The sequence below is a fragment of the Sinohyriopsis cumingii genome, chromosome 11 (genome assembly GCF_028554795.1).
Source record: "Sinohyriopsis cumingii isolate HCF-2022 chromosome 11, ASM2855479v2, whole genome shotgun sequence".
NCBI lineage: Eukaryota > Metazoa > Mollusca > Bivalvia > Unionida > Unionidae > Sinohyriopsis > Sinohyriopsis cumingii.
The window spans coordinates 17,769,526-17,786,117 of NC_142971.1; the positions used below are offsets into that span (position 1 = coordinate 17,769,526).

The 16,592-nt window shown below is 33.8% G+C and overlaps 1 protein-coding gene across 2 annotated transcripts in view; it reads left to right on the plus strand.

Annotated features, from left to right (window-relative positions):
- The first annotated feature begins 1,003 nt into the window (after positions 1–1,003).
- The window catches only part of LOC149787683 (perlucin-like), a 68,855-nt gene continuing 53,266 nt past the window's right edge, over positions 1,004–16,592 (plus strand). For both annotated transcript variants that reach the window (XM_089975634.1, XM_089975632.1), the window contains exons 1-3: positions 1,004–1,103; positions 12,194–12,282; positions 13,534–13,633. In XM_089975634.1, coding sequence (XP_089831760.1) covers positions 1,052–1,103; positions 12,194–12,282; positions 13,534–13,633 — 241 coding nt within the window. In that variant the 5' untranslated portion in view covers positions 1,004–1,051. The remainder of the gene's footprint in view (positions 1,104–12,193; positions 12,283–13,533; positions 13,634–16,592) is intronic.

Here is a 16,592-nt window from a genome sequence, read left to right on the forward strand (position 1 = left end):
ACCAGGTGTGGTGATCCTTAGAATGAGAAGACAGCAAAGATTAACCCTTTTCCTTACAAATATGCCTTATCACAACAATCTATGAAAAAATGAATACATAAAGCACATCTAAAGTTAAAAATAAATCCCCGCAGCATCCAAATTCAACAAGTCCAAGTAAAGGAATCTTGGTAAGCATATTCTTCCTGTGAAAGCATTATCAAACTTGACAAACGTACAAATTGCTCTGTGTGTGTGTGTGTGTGTGTGTGTGTGTGTGTGTGTGTGTGTGTGTGTGTGTGTGTGCATGTGACTATTTTGAGAAAATGGTAATTGCGACCTTGGTCAAGTAGAGGGGCATATAATCTTGTTAAATTATGATTATTGATTCTGAAGCAGGAAACAGACTTGTGTTCAGTTTTTAATTTTGGATGGATTTATTTACTCACATGTTTATTCACTCAGTGACAAAGTGCTCTACAATATTGTTTGACTAAATATTTATTTGGAATTATAGTGAATTTAGACAAGAACAATTTGTACTATAATGTTGTGATCCATTAATTGACTGTTAACACAGCACCACATTCCAGGACAATGACACGTAAGTACCTTCACGACTACTGGGACATCAAAACATTAAATATTATACTGTTAGGACTACTTGGGATTTAATTCAGAGTATTGTGAGTTTTCTTTCTAAATTTTCACTATATGTTCTATGAAAACAAATTATTTCTTGAATTTTAGAAAGCTTGCTGGTTTTCACTCTTTTCTGTTACTAAGTTTAAGACCATAGAGTCGTAATAATGTATTTGTGTAAGAGGGAGAGGGATTACTAAATAAATCCCATTTTGTGAATTCTGTATGGATTCTAAAGTTCCAAATTTTCATCATTTAGAGTTTGATAGGTGACTGTTATCTCTTTGCCTGCAGTATGTGCTATATCATCTCTTTGTGCAGCAAAGTGGTGAAAGGTCATGTATGTTATCATAAATCGTGTATGCACAACCTTCAATTTTATATAAGACCCTAGTTACAATGATTCGTTAAGCAATTACGCAACGCAACTATGAACAATACTATTCTCATCACAGCTGTTTGTCTTCTATACCTGAAGACTGGTAAGTAATCACTAAGATGTCCAACATATAAAGTGTGGGTAGGATTACGGTTTTCGTCGGCTCTGTATGGTAATATATAACGAGGACAAAGCCCTGAGATATATATCATTATATCAGTAGAAAGAAAGCGTCTGACTATCAACAGTTATCAACAATTTTACTACTCTTTCAACTACTATCAATGTCTGAAAATTCGGGCCATGTAAATTCAGTCTGGCAATTAAATGGAAACTTTCAAAAACAATAACTGCAATGATACGCATACATGTAGTAGGTCTTTACTGGAACTCAGCACATTAGAGATTACATGATGCCAACGAAAGGTAGATGCTCAAAATTATGTACAGGAAAATGGTTCAAGTTCATGTACATTATTGTAAACCGTGTATGACTAACCTTCATCTTCGATAAGTGTAAAATTGAATTCCACAAAAATTCCAGCTAGACAAACGCATCCAAAGAGATGTAAACGTGAACTACAACAGGATGAAGTATAAAAGGAACAATGCTACGATGTCGTAAAATGTTTATGCAATAAATAAAATATAAACAGAAAACAAATCGGATCATTATTATGAAATTCTGGTTAAGCTTGCACACAAGATAACTTTTAAATGGAACGTATTAATTGATTTCTTCCGTATCGCACTGAGATTGCAGATGGATGGCAATGCCTGTTCTCGCATCAACACAAACATCCACTTAAAAAAGGATTTCTTGTCAAAAGACTTTGTCCATCCTCAAGCTGGGGTTGTTAATTGGATGGCATCGCTTGATATATACTGTAGTATAGTAATGATTTCGAAGTTTAAACAAATTTATGAAGAAATTTCAAACAATGAGGTACATTTCCCATAGAAGACCATGAAAGGGAAATTCAAAATTCAATTTCACAGACATCACTACGTGTGGAACTTTTGAAAATCATTTAATTTACCGGACCACTTATGTTTAAGTTGCAGTAAATACAGTCTCGTCTATTGAGGTTTATCGAAGTAAAGAAATTGTATTCATGTCACTGATGAATGAGAGCAAATTGTTTCGGGCTTCATCTAGGCGTTATTTTACTAGATAAATATTTATCACAGATTATGATCTGAGAAACTGTTTTAGTTTATAATCCAGATATAGATACTAATCATTTATCTTTGTAAAATAAATATTTTACGATAAACATCGGCATATATGATTAACAAGACTGTAAGCTGTGGTTGATACCATTAGTAAGACTGTAAAGTCTGGCCTGCAGAAATAGCAAGGCTATACACTATGTCTTGTTGCAATAACAAGTCTGTACACTGTGACCACTACCGATAGCAAGGCTGTACGTTTTGGTCTGGACAATTACCGAGGCAGTGAACTATGGATTGTACTATTGGCAGGGTCAACAATTAACAAGGCTGTACACTATGGCCTGTACTAATAACAAGGCTGAACACTATGACTTGTATCATTGGCAAGGAGATACATTATGATCTGTATCATTAGCAAGGCTGTACACTATAACCTGTACCAAAATCAAGCATTCAGTCTATGAGATGTACCAATAGCAATCCTGTGCCTTACGGCATGTACCAATAGCAAGGCTGTAGACTATGGCCTGCATCGATAGCAAGCCTTTACATTATGGCCTGTACCAATTGGAAGATTTAACACTATGGCCTGCACGTATAGCAAGCGTTTACACTGAGATATACCAATAGCAAGAATGTTCACTATAAGGAGTACCAAAAGTAAGGCTGTACACTACTGCATGTACCAATAGCAAGGCTATACACTATGGCCTGTACCAATAACAAGATTATACGCTATGGCCTGTACCAATAGCAAGCCTTTAAACTATGAGCTGTACCAATAGCTAGAATGTTCACCATGAGCAGTACCAAAAGCAAGGCTGTGCACTATTGCACACTATGGCATGTACCAATAACATGATTGTACGCTATGGTCCGTACCAATAGCAAGGATGTACACTATGGGATGTACCAATAGGAAGCTTTTACACTATGGCATGTACCAATAGCAAACTTTTACACTATGGCCTGAACCAATAGCAAACCTTTACACTACGAGCTGTACCAATATCAAGGATATACACTATGGACTGGATCAATAGTAAGGCTTTACACTATAGCATGTACCAATACCATGGATGTACACTATGGTCTTTACCAGTAGCAAGACTGTACACTATAGCCTGTATCAATAGCAAGGCTGTACACTATGTCATATACCAATAGCAATCCTTTACACTATAGCCTGTACCAATAGCAAACTTTTACACTATGACCTGTGCCAATTGCAAGGCTGTACACTATGGATTGTACCAATAGCAAGGCTGTACACTATGGCCTGTACCAATAGCAAGATTGTACGCTATCATCTGTACTAATAGCAAGGCTGTTCACTATAGCCTGTATCAATAGCAAAACTGTACACTATGGCCCGTATCAGTAGCAAGTTTCTAAAAGTGTTGTAGTTTGTAATGGAGCTGCAGAAAATGTAGTTTAGAGTCATGCGTAAATACATCTCTATGTTGCTCAAATATACTGCGGAGTGAAAATTAAGAAATGATATTCCGTTATCTTTACCTGATGTAAACTCATTAAAATACATGCTAGAACGGTTTTTGTAAGTCATAAGGCTTCATTGATTTAAGCCAGTGTTTGCACCTAATTATACTCCTGACACTCATTGTCACCGAAACGACTTTCTTTTATTTTTCTTTCTGAACAACTGAAAAATGGTTGAAAGTGATGGTAATGAATTTAATTATTTATTTATGTGCGATATGTATCACTAATTTATTCGCTTCTTAGGTATTGTTTAAAACCTTTTAGAGTTGTGTAATTTATTACGATATTGAGAATAACCATTTAAGATTTGCTACAGTAGTGATGAAAAAAAGAAAGTTGGATTAAAAGGAGTCGATTTCATACTTTCATATGCATTATGATTTGTCATGTAGGTGGAGTTTAGTTAGTTACCCGTACCAAACAGGCTGTGAAAAATTCACCTATAGGTTTATCTTTGGTACGTGGAGTTGAACGGTAATTGATTTCCTCTAAAGTCCATGGAGATTGATATACAATGAAGGATGTGCCAAACTTCAATAATGTCCAATCACTGTTTATACCGTAAAGTAAGCAACGTTCCTCGATGTGAAAATATTTCAGACTGTAATCTAGTCTCGGCCTTTCATGCATATATTAAAACGGCACTGAATTATACTTGAATGTCGCTTTTGATTTTGGCAATAAAAAATTCCGTACCAGGTGTGGTGATTCCTAGAATTTGAAGACAGCAAAGATTAACCTTTATCCTTACAAATATGCCTTGTCACAATAATCAACGAAATCCCCATAGCATTCAAATTCAAGTAGTCCAAGGGAAGGAATCTTGTTGAGCATATTCTTCCTGTGAAAGCATTATCGAACTTGACAACGGTATGAATTGCTCTGTGTGTGTGCGCGTGTGTGTGGAAAGTTCGTACTAATTTGACAGACTCTATTGAGAAATTGGTAATTTCGACCTTGGTCAAGAAGACGGGTATATAATCTTGTTAAATTATTATTATTCATCCTGAAGCAGAAAACAAACATTTTGTGCTCAGTTTTTAATTTTGTGTGGTTTTATTTACTCACATTGTATTCACTGAGTTACAAAGTGCTCTACAATATTGTTTGACTAAAACATTTATTTGGAATTATAGTGAATTTAGACAAGAACAATTTGTACTATATTGTTGTGATTTATCAAAAGACTGTTAACACAGCACGACATTCCAGGACAATGACATATAAGTACGTTCACGACTACAGGCACATCAAAACATTAAATATTAGAACTTAATCGGAATACCGCTTTAATTCGATTGGAACTTCATACATTTGGACTTGTAATAGAACTGTTATGACTACTTGGGATTTAATTCATAGTATTGTGAGTTTTCTTTCTAAATTTTCACTATACATTCTAAGAATATAAATTATTGGTTGCCGTTTGCAAAGCTTGCTGGTTTTCGCTCTTTTCTGTTAGTAAGTTTAAGACCATAGAGTAGTAACAACGTATTTGTGTAAGTGGGAGAGGGATTACTATATAAACCCCATTTTGTTAATTCTGTATAGATTCTAAAGTTCCAAATTTTCATCATTTAGAGTTTGATAGGTGAATACCATTTCCTTGCCTGCAGTATGTGCTGCATCATCTTATTGTACAGCAAAGTGGTCAAAGGTCATGCATGTTATCATAAATCGTGTATGCCCAATCTTCAAGTTTATCTAAGGCTCTAGTTACATGATTCATTAAGCAATTACGCAACTCAGCTATGAACGTAAATGTTGTCATCGCAGCTGTTTGTCTTCTATGCCTGAAGACTGGTAAGTAATCACTAAGATGTCCAACATATAAAGTGTTGGTAGGATTACGGTTTCCAGTGGCTCTGTGTGGTAATATATAATGAAGACAAAGCCCTCCAATATATATCATTATGTAAGTATAAAGAAAGTGTCTGGATATTAACAGCTATCAACTCTTTTATCACTATTTCAACTAATATCAATGTCTGAAACTTCGGGCCATGTAAATTCAGTCTGGCAGTTAAATGGAAGCTTCAAAATACAATAACTGCAATATTATGCACACATGTAGTTGGTCTTTACTGGAACTCAGCACATTAGTGATTACATGGTGCCAACGAAAGGTAGATGCTCAAAATTATGTACAGGAAAATAGTTCAAGGTCATGTACATTATCGTAAATCGTGTATGACTAACCTTCATCTTCGGAAAGTGTAAAATTGAATTCCACAAAAATTCCAACTAGACAAACGCATCCAAAGAAATGTAAACGTGAACTACAACAGCATGAAGTATGAAAGTAACAATTCTACATTTTTGTAAAACGTTTATACAATAAAAAAATAACAGAAATCAAATGGGATTTACTATTATGAATTACTGGTGAAGCTTGCTCACTAGATAACTTTCAAATGGAACGTATTAGTTGACTTCGTTGATATCGTTCTGTATTGTGTTCATATATAGCAAATTGGATGAATCACAGTAGATGGTCATAGGCATTATGATCGTGTATGACCATTACTTTTAATTATGGCTCTATTTATCATAACCATTCCACACCAACCAAAAAGAGAAATAGTCTCATTGAATTTGTTTGTCTTCCATAATGCTCTCTGGTATGTATCGCTTTTATTTCAAGCTTATAAGCCGTGAGTAAGAGGACGGTGTTTTATTACAGGACATTCCCATTGACTATATATGTTACTATTTAACGAGTGGAAAATCCTCGAATATATAAGATCTTTCCGTACAAAATCATCCGAAATCCAAAACTCTTCGCGGATAAGAATCTCCGATTTCGATGAAATCTTGCTAAAGTAATGTATGTATGTATGTATGTATGTATGTATGTATGTATGTATGTATGTATGTATGTATGTATGTATGTATGTATGGATGGATGGATGTAGGTATGTATCGAATAAACAGAAAATGGCTAGGGCAATGCTGATATATGTAAAATAGTCAACATTTGAGGGCTGATTATTAAATAATATAAATCGTGTATTATTAACAGTAAGTATGGTAGGATATGAAAAAGAACTAAAAAATTCACTTAAAGGGATATATGTAAATGAGAGGTAAAGAATGTGAAGAGAAGTTGTACCAACGATTACAAGAGAACATGAAACAAGATGTAAACTTATTTCTGATTCAATCTATTTATGAAAATGTGTGATGATTAAGTAATGGGCTTTTTGTTCAACAAATTAACAAGCAATGCGCCTAATTATTTAACTGTATCCATATTTAATACTCCAGTTAATCGAGACACTGCACACATATTTTAAGAAATAAACATATATTACACTTAAGACAACTATTTTACATACAAGCTTTTATACATTTTGAAAAATTCTCCGTACAAGTTTAGAGTGACTACTCAAGATGTACGGAGCATAGACATGACACAAGATTTTGGCAAAATTCAATTGAAATCCGTAATATTGATGCCAAGATATCGATAACTTATTAACAATTAACAAAGTGGAGAAAATGAATGTTTTACTTGGTTCCGATAAGAACCAGAATTAGAGGGAACACACATACAATTTATCAGTATGCTTATGTGGAGGTAAATTATTCTGCATGCATATGATTTATAGCGAAGATCATAACCGTGTTATGTCAACAATAACGGTAGCAAAACAAACAATACAATCTTTGTTACATCATCCAGGTCATTCCATATAAAGTGTAAGTAGGACATCAAAGAGATCAATGCAGACAGTGTTGATTTTATGTTGAGCATTTAAAGACAAGGATGAGCTCTTGCCATCCACTCTTTTGCTAACGTATGCAAATGAATATTTGTACACAAATCAGTTAGATATTGTTAAAAGCGATCTAACATACTGCAACATTTCACTTCATATTGCTTCTTAGATTGCTCTTAATATCATCTCCAAAATTATTGTATTCAACCTATCTCTTCTCCTTCTTCTAACTCATCTAAATCCACTCATCTTTCCGCTACAACTTGATTTCGTCTTTGAAAGTCAGAAATTAGATTTTTCCATTCGGATATCCAATTAGTTTAGTCTCTTTAACGTTTTGGAAGAGACCCCAATCATCTCCGATAGAGTATTAAATGGTTTTTAAACACGTGTCCTCGTATTCATTCTTACAATATCTCCTTCTATTTTCATGGCTAGATATAGTCTTGTATAATACCTCATTGGTATTACCATGGTTACTACTGATGAAATTACTTCTGTTGTTGTTATCCATCTCTGATTTATCTTTGGTCGGGTTTTATATGCCTTCTTAAGACAATTCGGTCTCTTCTTTGACAGTAGCAAAATTTACTTTTGGTTTACATTTATTTGCTGAAATGGTAGTGATGTCTGCTACATATGTGATGTAAAAAGTGCAATACACGTCACACTATGTGGTACATAAAAACAACGTAACACTGGGTGGCAACTGTGATTCAAAGAGAAACTATTCTACTAGTGTTGCCACACAGAAGTAATTTTTGCTATATCCTGTTGAATCCTGTCACCGACTTTACTGGATTTTCTTGTAGCTTTGAACATTCCAAATCTATTTTCCTGCTTTTAAAGGCATTTTAGTACATACTTGGCTACACCATGCCTAAAATAAAATAACGCTGAGTACCTTTCACAAGAACACGCCAAAACAGTCGACCCAAGATGGCCTGGATACCGAACCCGCAATAGTTGAATTACTAGTTACATGCACTGCCAACTGAGTTACCACTGTTCCTACGATGTAATGTTAACTTGAAGTACAACAAAATAAAGTATCAGAACAGAATTATGTAAACCGCATTCGATCAAAAAGTAAAGACTTTTATCGGATGGTGTACAATCAAACAGTTACGTTATGCAGTTCACATCATGTAGTTCACGTCATCATACTTCCGTCTCACATACTCGACAAGAATGTGTACCACTATCAGTGGACACTGGCATGAAATACACTGTGGTCGATGTTTACCCTTATGAAGTTATATAGGAATCATGTAAGTACGTCAGATGCCCAACGGTTTTTCAATATAAAGCTTTTTTTGCTGATTTACAGTCCTTTATATTTATGTCTTTGACGCGTTGATAGTTTTAAAAATTGTTTGCTTGATTGGGTGATACTTTGCAATATAAACCATTACTATTTGTCTCAATTTCTGCACAAAGAAGACCTGTCCTTTTAACTCTCTCTCTCTCTCTCTCTCTCTCTCTCTCTCACGTTCTCTCTCTCTCGTCCACTGGCTCTCTGCCTCTCTCGTGAATGATTATTAATGTCAGTTGGTTTGAAGTTTAAGATACTATTGAATAGCATATTTCAGAGTATAAATTATAGCAAATATAAAATATATGTTATAGATGATTTGGAATTTGATTATCTAAAGTAATATTCCTCTGCCTGTAAATGTTGTAGATGTTGCAAATGATTTTTTTGCTCCAAGAAAAATTAGTTTGGAAACATTTTTGCTTTCCTTTTCTCAGAGGCAGAAAAGATGAAATGCAACTATTGTCTTCCACACAAAATATTATTATTGATTTATCATATAGAACTTTAGGATTGTTATTGAATGCATGAGCGAAGGAACATATTCAAATCATATGCCATAAAATCAGATGATGCATATGGTAATTAAACAAAATAAGTTCATATCGATCAAATATACTTCGGTTAATATAAAACAAAAGCAATTTGCAACCAAATCTAAACTGCTAGAATGTTATTTGGGTAAACACTTCTGACAAGTATATTTGAAAATTATTCCGCTTGTACAATATAGCATGGAGACTCATCCAAGATAATGCTGAAAATATCCAAAAGGCATCAAATGATGTTAAAATCTTAACATTAAGTTGTTGTAGGTGTTGTAGGGTTTAATGCCATTTTTCAGCACACGATAGACTATACATGGCGGCCAGTATTAATGGTGGAGGAAGAACCCGGGAAAACCCCATCAAAAACTGTTCTGTTTAAGGCCAATAATTTGGAGAAGAATCCCAAAGGAAAGCATAGAATGTCCACTTATATAAGTGCATTTATTTATAATTTAATTCAATGGATGAAAATATAAACCTGTTTGATTTGACTTATACATTACAACTTAAAGTATAAAAAGTAGTATAATTATGGAGTTGTTGGACTGTTGTTATTGATATAGGTCAAAGCCTTAAATACTCTTAAATAACGCGCAGGTATATACAGCATATCTAAACTTTAGGCAATCAAAGTAATTATAACGCTTGCGTTAAAGATTTTGCATAGCAAAATTAGCCTGCGTAGACTATTTAATACTTATCAATTTGTTCTAAATACAATTATTATTTTTGGGGAAAATAAAATTACTGCACCTATTGGTCGTAAAAACAATTTCGCAAAGCACTGGCAAACATGCTGGTAGACTAATATTTACTCGAATTTCACTGTATGTAAATCAAGCACCTCTGTTCCGTATCTGTGAACGAAGTAGTTGGTTGTTTTCTATCGCAAACTATGTGATGCTATTTATTCGACCCTCGATAGCCATCGAATAGACTTTATTATTAATCTTTCTGAGCCTACCCTGAGAGTAAACTCGTATTCAATGGTGTAATGGAAATGAAATTATATCACGATTTTACTACTGATACACCTCTGCCAATAAAACCGAAAGGTGTAACTAAGATGATTACCGTTGTTGCGATTACACAAATACCAAGGTCAAAAGTAATTGCGGAGGCAAGTCCATAAATAGCATATACAACGTTACATATGCGCTTGTGTTTTGCGAGAGTGGCATCAATTTTTAGGATTTCATCTCAAAGTTCTTGTTCCGCTTCGAGTATAGTTTCAAATCGGTAAGTTTCAGGGTCTCTGAAGGTCTTTTAATAATGTTTTGCGAAGTATAATTGCTCAATAGGCTGGGGTTCTTCAGATGCAACACGCAAGCGGTCTTCTAGTCCATTATAGACATGACACAAGAATTTTGTCAAAATTCAATTGAAATCCGTAATATTGATGCCAAGATATCGATAACTTATTAACAATTAACAAAATGGAGAAAATAAATATGTGTTTTACTTGGTTCCGATAACAACCAGAATTAGAGGGAACACACATACAATTTATCAGTATGCTTATGTGGAGGTAAATTCCTCTGCATGCATATAATTTATAGCGAAGATCATGACCGTGTTATGTCAACAGTTATTGTTGACATATCACGGTTATGATCGTCGCTATAAATCATATAAATCATAAATCTATAAATCATATGCATGCAGAGGAATTTACCTCCACATAACATACTGATAAATTGTATGTGTGTTCACTCTAATTCTGGTAGTAAAACAAACAATACAATCTTTGTTACATCATCCAGGTCATTCCATATAAAGTGTAAGTAGGACGTCAAAATTCAATTAAAATCCGTAATATTTATGCCAAGATATCGATAACTTATTAGCAATTAACAAAATGGAGAAAATATATATGTATGATAAGATGGCAGGACATGCTTGGTTCCGAGAACAAGTAAACGCAGAGACAATATACATGCAATTTATCAGAACGTTTATGTGGAGATAAATTCATCTGCATGCATATGATTGATAGGGAAGATGATAACTGTGTTATGTCAGCAACAAGGGTAGTAAAACAAACAACAAAATCTTTGTTACAGCATCCACATCATTCCATATAAAGTGTAAGTAGGACGTCAAAGAGTTCAATACAGACAGTGTTGATTTTATGTAAAGCATTTAAAGATGAGGATGAGCTCTTGTCATCCACTGTTTTCCGAACGTATGCAAATAAATTATTGATACTACAAATCAGTTAGATATTGTTAAAAGTGATCTAACATATTGCAACATTTCGCTTTATAATGTAATAATTACACACATCCATTCCGGCATGATCTGGGAGTTTGACTTGTGTAATATTCATCGTTCGCTTGATTAATCAGGTTCTTGTACATATTTGAGAGATACCGAACAATAGTCTTGTATACAGATACATAAGCATCCGTTTATTGATCCTACGTAACTGTACGACCTTAATATTCCTAATTAATATTTCTTGTACATCTATTGATCTACATCTAATTTAACCATAAAAAACAAAGCACTCCTAATGCGTCATAGACAACAGTTATTGCAGTTTGATGTATATATACTTCAACCATAAAAAACAAAGCACTCCTAATGCATACACGTCATAGACGACGGTTATTGCAGTTTGATGTATATATATACTAACGTAACTTTTCCTTTTCAGGTTTTGCGACTTTTATTAATCATATAAATTTTATGTTCCACTAGAAATTCTGCGTGCGACATTGTGTTTGTATTTTATTGTCCATTAGGAAGGCACTAATTTGGTAGGAAAATAGGAAAACATTTCTTATGTAGCATTATATAGTTGTGCTGCTGGCTTTAATTATTGTTGCCTTTTCTGCAACACGTTGCCAGTATAAGTCCAAATCTTCGACTATTTGAGTGTACTTTTCTTGGATTATACATGTAGATATATATTTGTATTTGACAGCATACGGACAGTGTGGCAATGGATGGTTTCAGCGCGGAAACTCCTGTTATCATATGAGTCATGACAAGCAGGGATGGATTGAAGCTGCTGTAAGTGTTAACACAGGCTTCAACGATTTTATTATTATTATTATTATTATTATTATTATTATTATCATCTTTATAATGATACTACTACTACTACTCTCTGTTCAGTCTTCAAAAAGAGTTTTAAATCCTCAAACCACTGGTATAAGCATTAAACATATTTACAAGAACCATTCCTAGGATACGAGTGTAAAAAGTTTTAATCAATATGTTTATATATTCATAAAAAGGGATTTTTTTTGTTGGAAGTGAATCCTAGTCATGTAACTGTAGCCGATAAATTAGGTTGTATCCTTTTCCTTCAAGCAGTTACCTTCCCAAGGTAGGTATTTTAATAATATTTTATATTAAATTGGTTATATTTGTAATTTATAATACACAGCTTACTTAAATTCATTGAAAACTGTTTATTTGCAATGTATTTTAACTCCATAATGTGACCATTATGCTTTATACTACGTCATACAGTAAAATGCCTAATATAATTAGGCAATCCCTTACCTGAAAGAGAGGTTACTAAATGCCTGCTATGGCGAGGTAATTCCTTGCCTGAAAGTCGTCCCGCTCGACTGTAAGCTTGAAGATACTGGCATTTGTTTAACTTTCCTGGAGCTAATATTTCACCATTATAAAATTTTTTGGAAACAATACCTTTATTAACATTAGCCTTGAGAAACGTTTCACTGTACCTGCATGCATTGGTCGTTATAGCGATTCTTTATATTTTTATTAAATACGTCCTGACCCACCCCCTTCATCGATTATGAGACAGGCCGTAACGTAAAATCTGTGTCCTCCTCCTCTTACTATGGGTATCACGGTCAGTCAGAAAATATTCCATAATTGTCACTATAATTCCAAATTTTGTCTGTCTGACATTTGATAACCCTACCCCTCGATATGCTATATTTGTCATGAAACTACCTGTTGTATTTGTTTTATATTTTCATGCTACTTTATAAAGTTCTACGGATGTTTGAACACTTACCCAAAATGACTTCAGAAACCAATGGCTTCTGTTATGAAATACATATTATTCACGACACATTAACGTTCAGTTATTGGTAGGACTAACGCAGAAGTAATTTAAAAGGCGATTTGATGTGAAGCATCGAAATTCTTCCTGTATACTTGAAACGGTACCTTATTGTTTTACTTCTGTTATTGATTAATTAAGAGTCATAGCGGTAATTTTCTTATGAAATAATACTTTGGGATTTGTTTCATTATTATATATGTCATGATTTGTTTCAGTCCATTTGCGTTCTTGACGGTGGATATTTGGTAGAGGTAAACGATGCTGACGAGGGACATTTTCTGGAACATCAGTTGACAATGTTCAACATTCCTGAAGGTAATATTTCATCTGTATTTATAATCTTGGACTTAAATCTTCATTAAAGTTGTCGGTGACAAGAGTCCTGCTGTAATTGCGTTCACGAGTTATCATAGTGACTCTTTAAGCGTTTTCAAAAATACCATCTCCACACACTTCGTCCGATCATAAGAAAGAGGTCATAACCCAAAATCTGTCACGCATACAATGTCCCCTCCTATTACTACGCGTATCACGTTTAGTCACAAAATATTCTACAATTGTCACTATAATTGCAATCTTTATTTTTGACTTTTCATTACCCCACCCCTCAAGATATCATTAGAGAGACTCAAAGGTATATTTATTTTGGAGATGGTCATCACATGACTGAGCAAAATATGTATCAACATGAATGAAATAACTTCTAGAGGTTTAGGAGGAAGCAGAGTCACGGACATATAGATAGTCTGATGAACAACGGATGGATGGTTTGCTAGTATTGAAATATGCCCAAGAAAAACCGTTGAGGTAATTAGGGATGGACATTTTATATGGGAAAGTTCGCAACATAGCCGAAACAATTAGGCTATTCTAACTTGTGGTTTAAAGCATAATAATAACTTTGTTGGAGTTGATGTTTTGGTGATGGCTCTAGTAAAGCTATAAATGAAAGTAGCAGCAGTGACCTCAAAATATTGCTTCTATCAACAGCTATTTTATTGTAAGCACCATTTCATCTATATTTCCTCCACTGGACATTTCTTTGCCATGTATTTCTATGTGATTAGACTCAGATTTGGTTTGTGTTTATAGAATAGTATAATTATATATCAATAATGCTCATATTGCTGGCTTTTAGGATTATAATATGGATTCTTTCTTTCTGATTGCAAGACGATTTATATAGCCCATTGTTAAGAAAGAATAATTTGATAGTTATAAATACCCAAATTTTGTATTCAACATGATTTACAATGCATCTCAAATATCTCGTAAACTTTACGAGGTCAGTTTATAACGATCTGACTAAAACAAAGATGAAATATATGGGAAAAAAGTAGATTAAAAACAGCACGTGGAGACACAATACACTATATAAAGCAACGTTGAATCAAACATGTGTATGCAAACTTTGACCATAAGTCTGAAATAATTCATACACTTGGAAGGATTAAAGAAATTTCGCAAATACTTAAAAAGTAAACGTTCGTTTTTCAAGAGGTCTTTTGTTGAGATGTTTATAACACCTGAAGAAAAAAAATTCTAAAGTATATCATATTTTCCCTGGATGTTTTATACCGTCTCAAAAGTGCTAACAAAAAACAATATTCAATATTACATTACACTCTGTTCTGTTAGTTGGTTACACAAATGTAAAGCAAGTGAGAAAAAAATCAAACTCAACGGAAAGAACATTGAACACGTAGAATTAGTATAGTTAACTGAGCGATCGACTAAATACGCAATCAAGAAGATTTCGAAATAGAAAAATCCAAGTCAAATGAATTACCAGTGGCAGCCAGATGCTATTGACAAGCAAGCATATAAAACTACAAAAGGATATGCAAATACATCTTGACATTAATCTCTTCTCAAAACAGTTTTGTGCTGAAAAGTTCAAACAAATAAGAGCGATAACACACGATTCTTTCATACAACGCTTCAAAGAAAGAAAGCCTGCAAAGATACAATTTGTTTAGATAAATGATTTGTATAACAGGAAAGTTACAGGTCTCTTGAAAAGAGGAACCTCTGAGTACTTTTCAACTCATACAGACAAATTAGTGTATGCAGTGGAGACTTTTCAAAGAACGTAAGGTTGAAGTGTATCTCTCAAAACGAATCAGAAATTTACCATTGATACATATTTAAATCCTTATTAAAAAAAGAAGAAATAAACCAAATTCTCGTAATGCAAATTTATATTTTTAAAGGCAAACCCTCCTAATTTTACCAGGAAATATTTGAGTTCAGACAAATAATAGATCCAATACTTAACAAATTGAAAGACTTGAACGGAAAGGATGAGGACATGTTGTATAATAAAAAATTATTTCCATTCAACAAAAATGACATAAACAGAGTTGAAAATATTTTGAAAGTGAGTGTATCGCAATTTACTTCTTTCTGCAAGATAACACTTGTCTGAAGATGACTGTGTGCCATGATTAAATCAAAATACTAGATTGTATTTGATTTGTATTTCAGGTGTTTAGGTATCAAGCAAAACATTAATAATGACGCATGTTTCAACGGTATCTCGTTTAAAAAAGTGCATGAAGTTGTTAAATGTAGAGAAGTTCCATACTGAAATTTAGTCAATGAAAATCAGATTAAAAGTGAATCTTATGCCGTTGAAAATAATATTTTTTCTTTGAGGCGTGACATAGCATTGAAAAACAGGTAGGATCGTCGGATACAACAATTTATAGAAATCCAGTGACTTGCTTAAAATGGATTTAAATCCCAACATTGATTCGAGTGACATTCCAAATGGCTGCTAAACAATTTGTAATTGTAAGACAAAATGAAATCAAATTGGGTAAAGGTCATTTGTACAGAATACTGATGACAACATAAAGCACAATGCATGTGTCCCTTTGAGGCAACGGCTAGAGTAATACTGTCAGGTTGGCAAATTATATTGTGCTTCCAGCACACGATATATCTGAATCGATGACACATTAAATCATGAAAAACAATATCGACTACGAAATATAACAAACAAACATTTGATTGTAATGGTTGTTGTAAGCTGCTGTGCTAATACAGCAACGGTACAACACTTTGCACATACGGATACTAAGAGGTGCAAATAGAACCTGACATACTTGCAATATTAGGTGCGTTTGAGGATAAACAAAACCTTCGTCGAGGTGCACAAAGCTGTCTTTACAATGAACAATAACGTATTGCATCTGTTATTACTTACTACTGAAGCTGCCGAGTATGTTCGTGAAATTAAGCACCACAAACTTCATCAAAGTTGATTGAT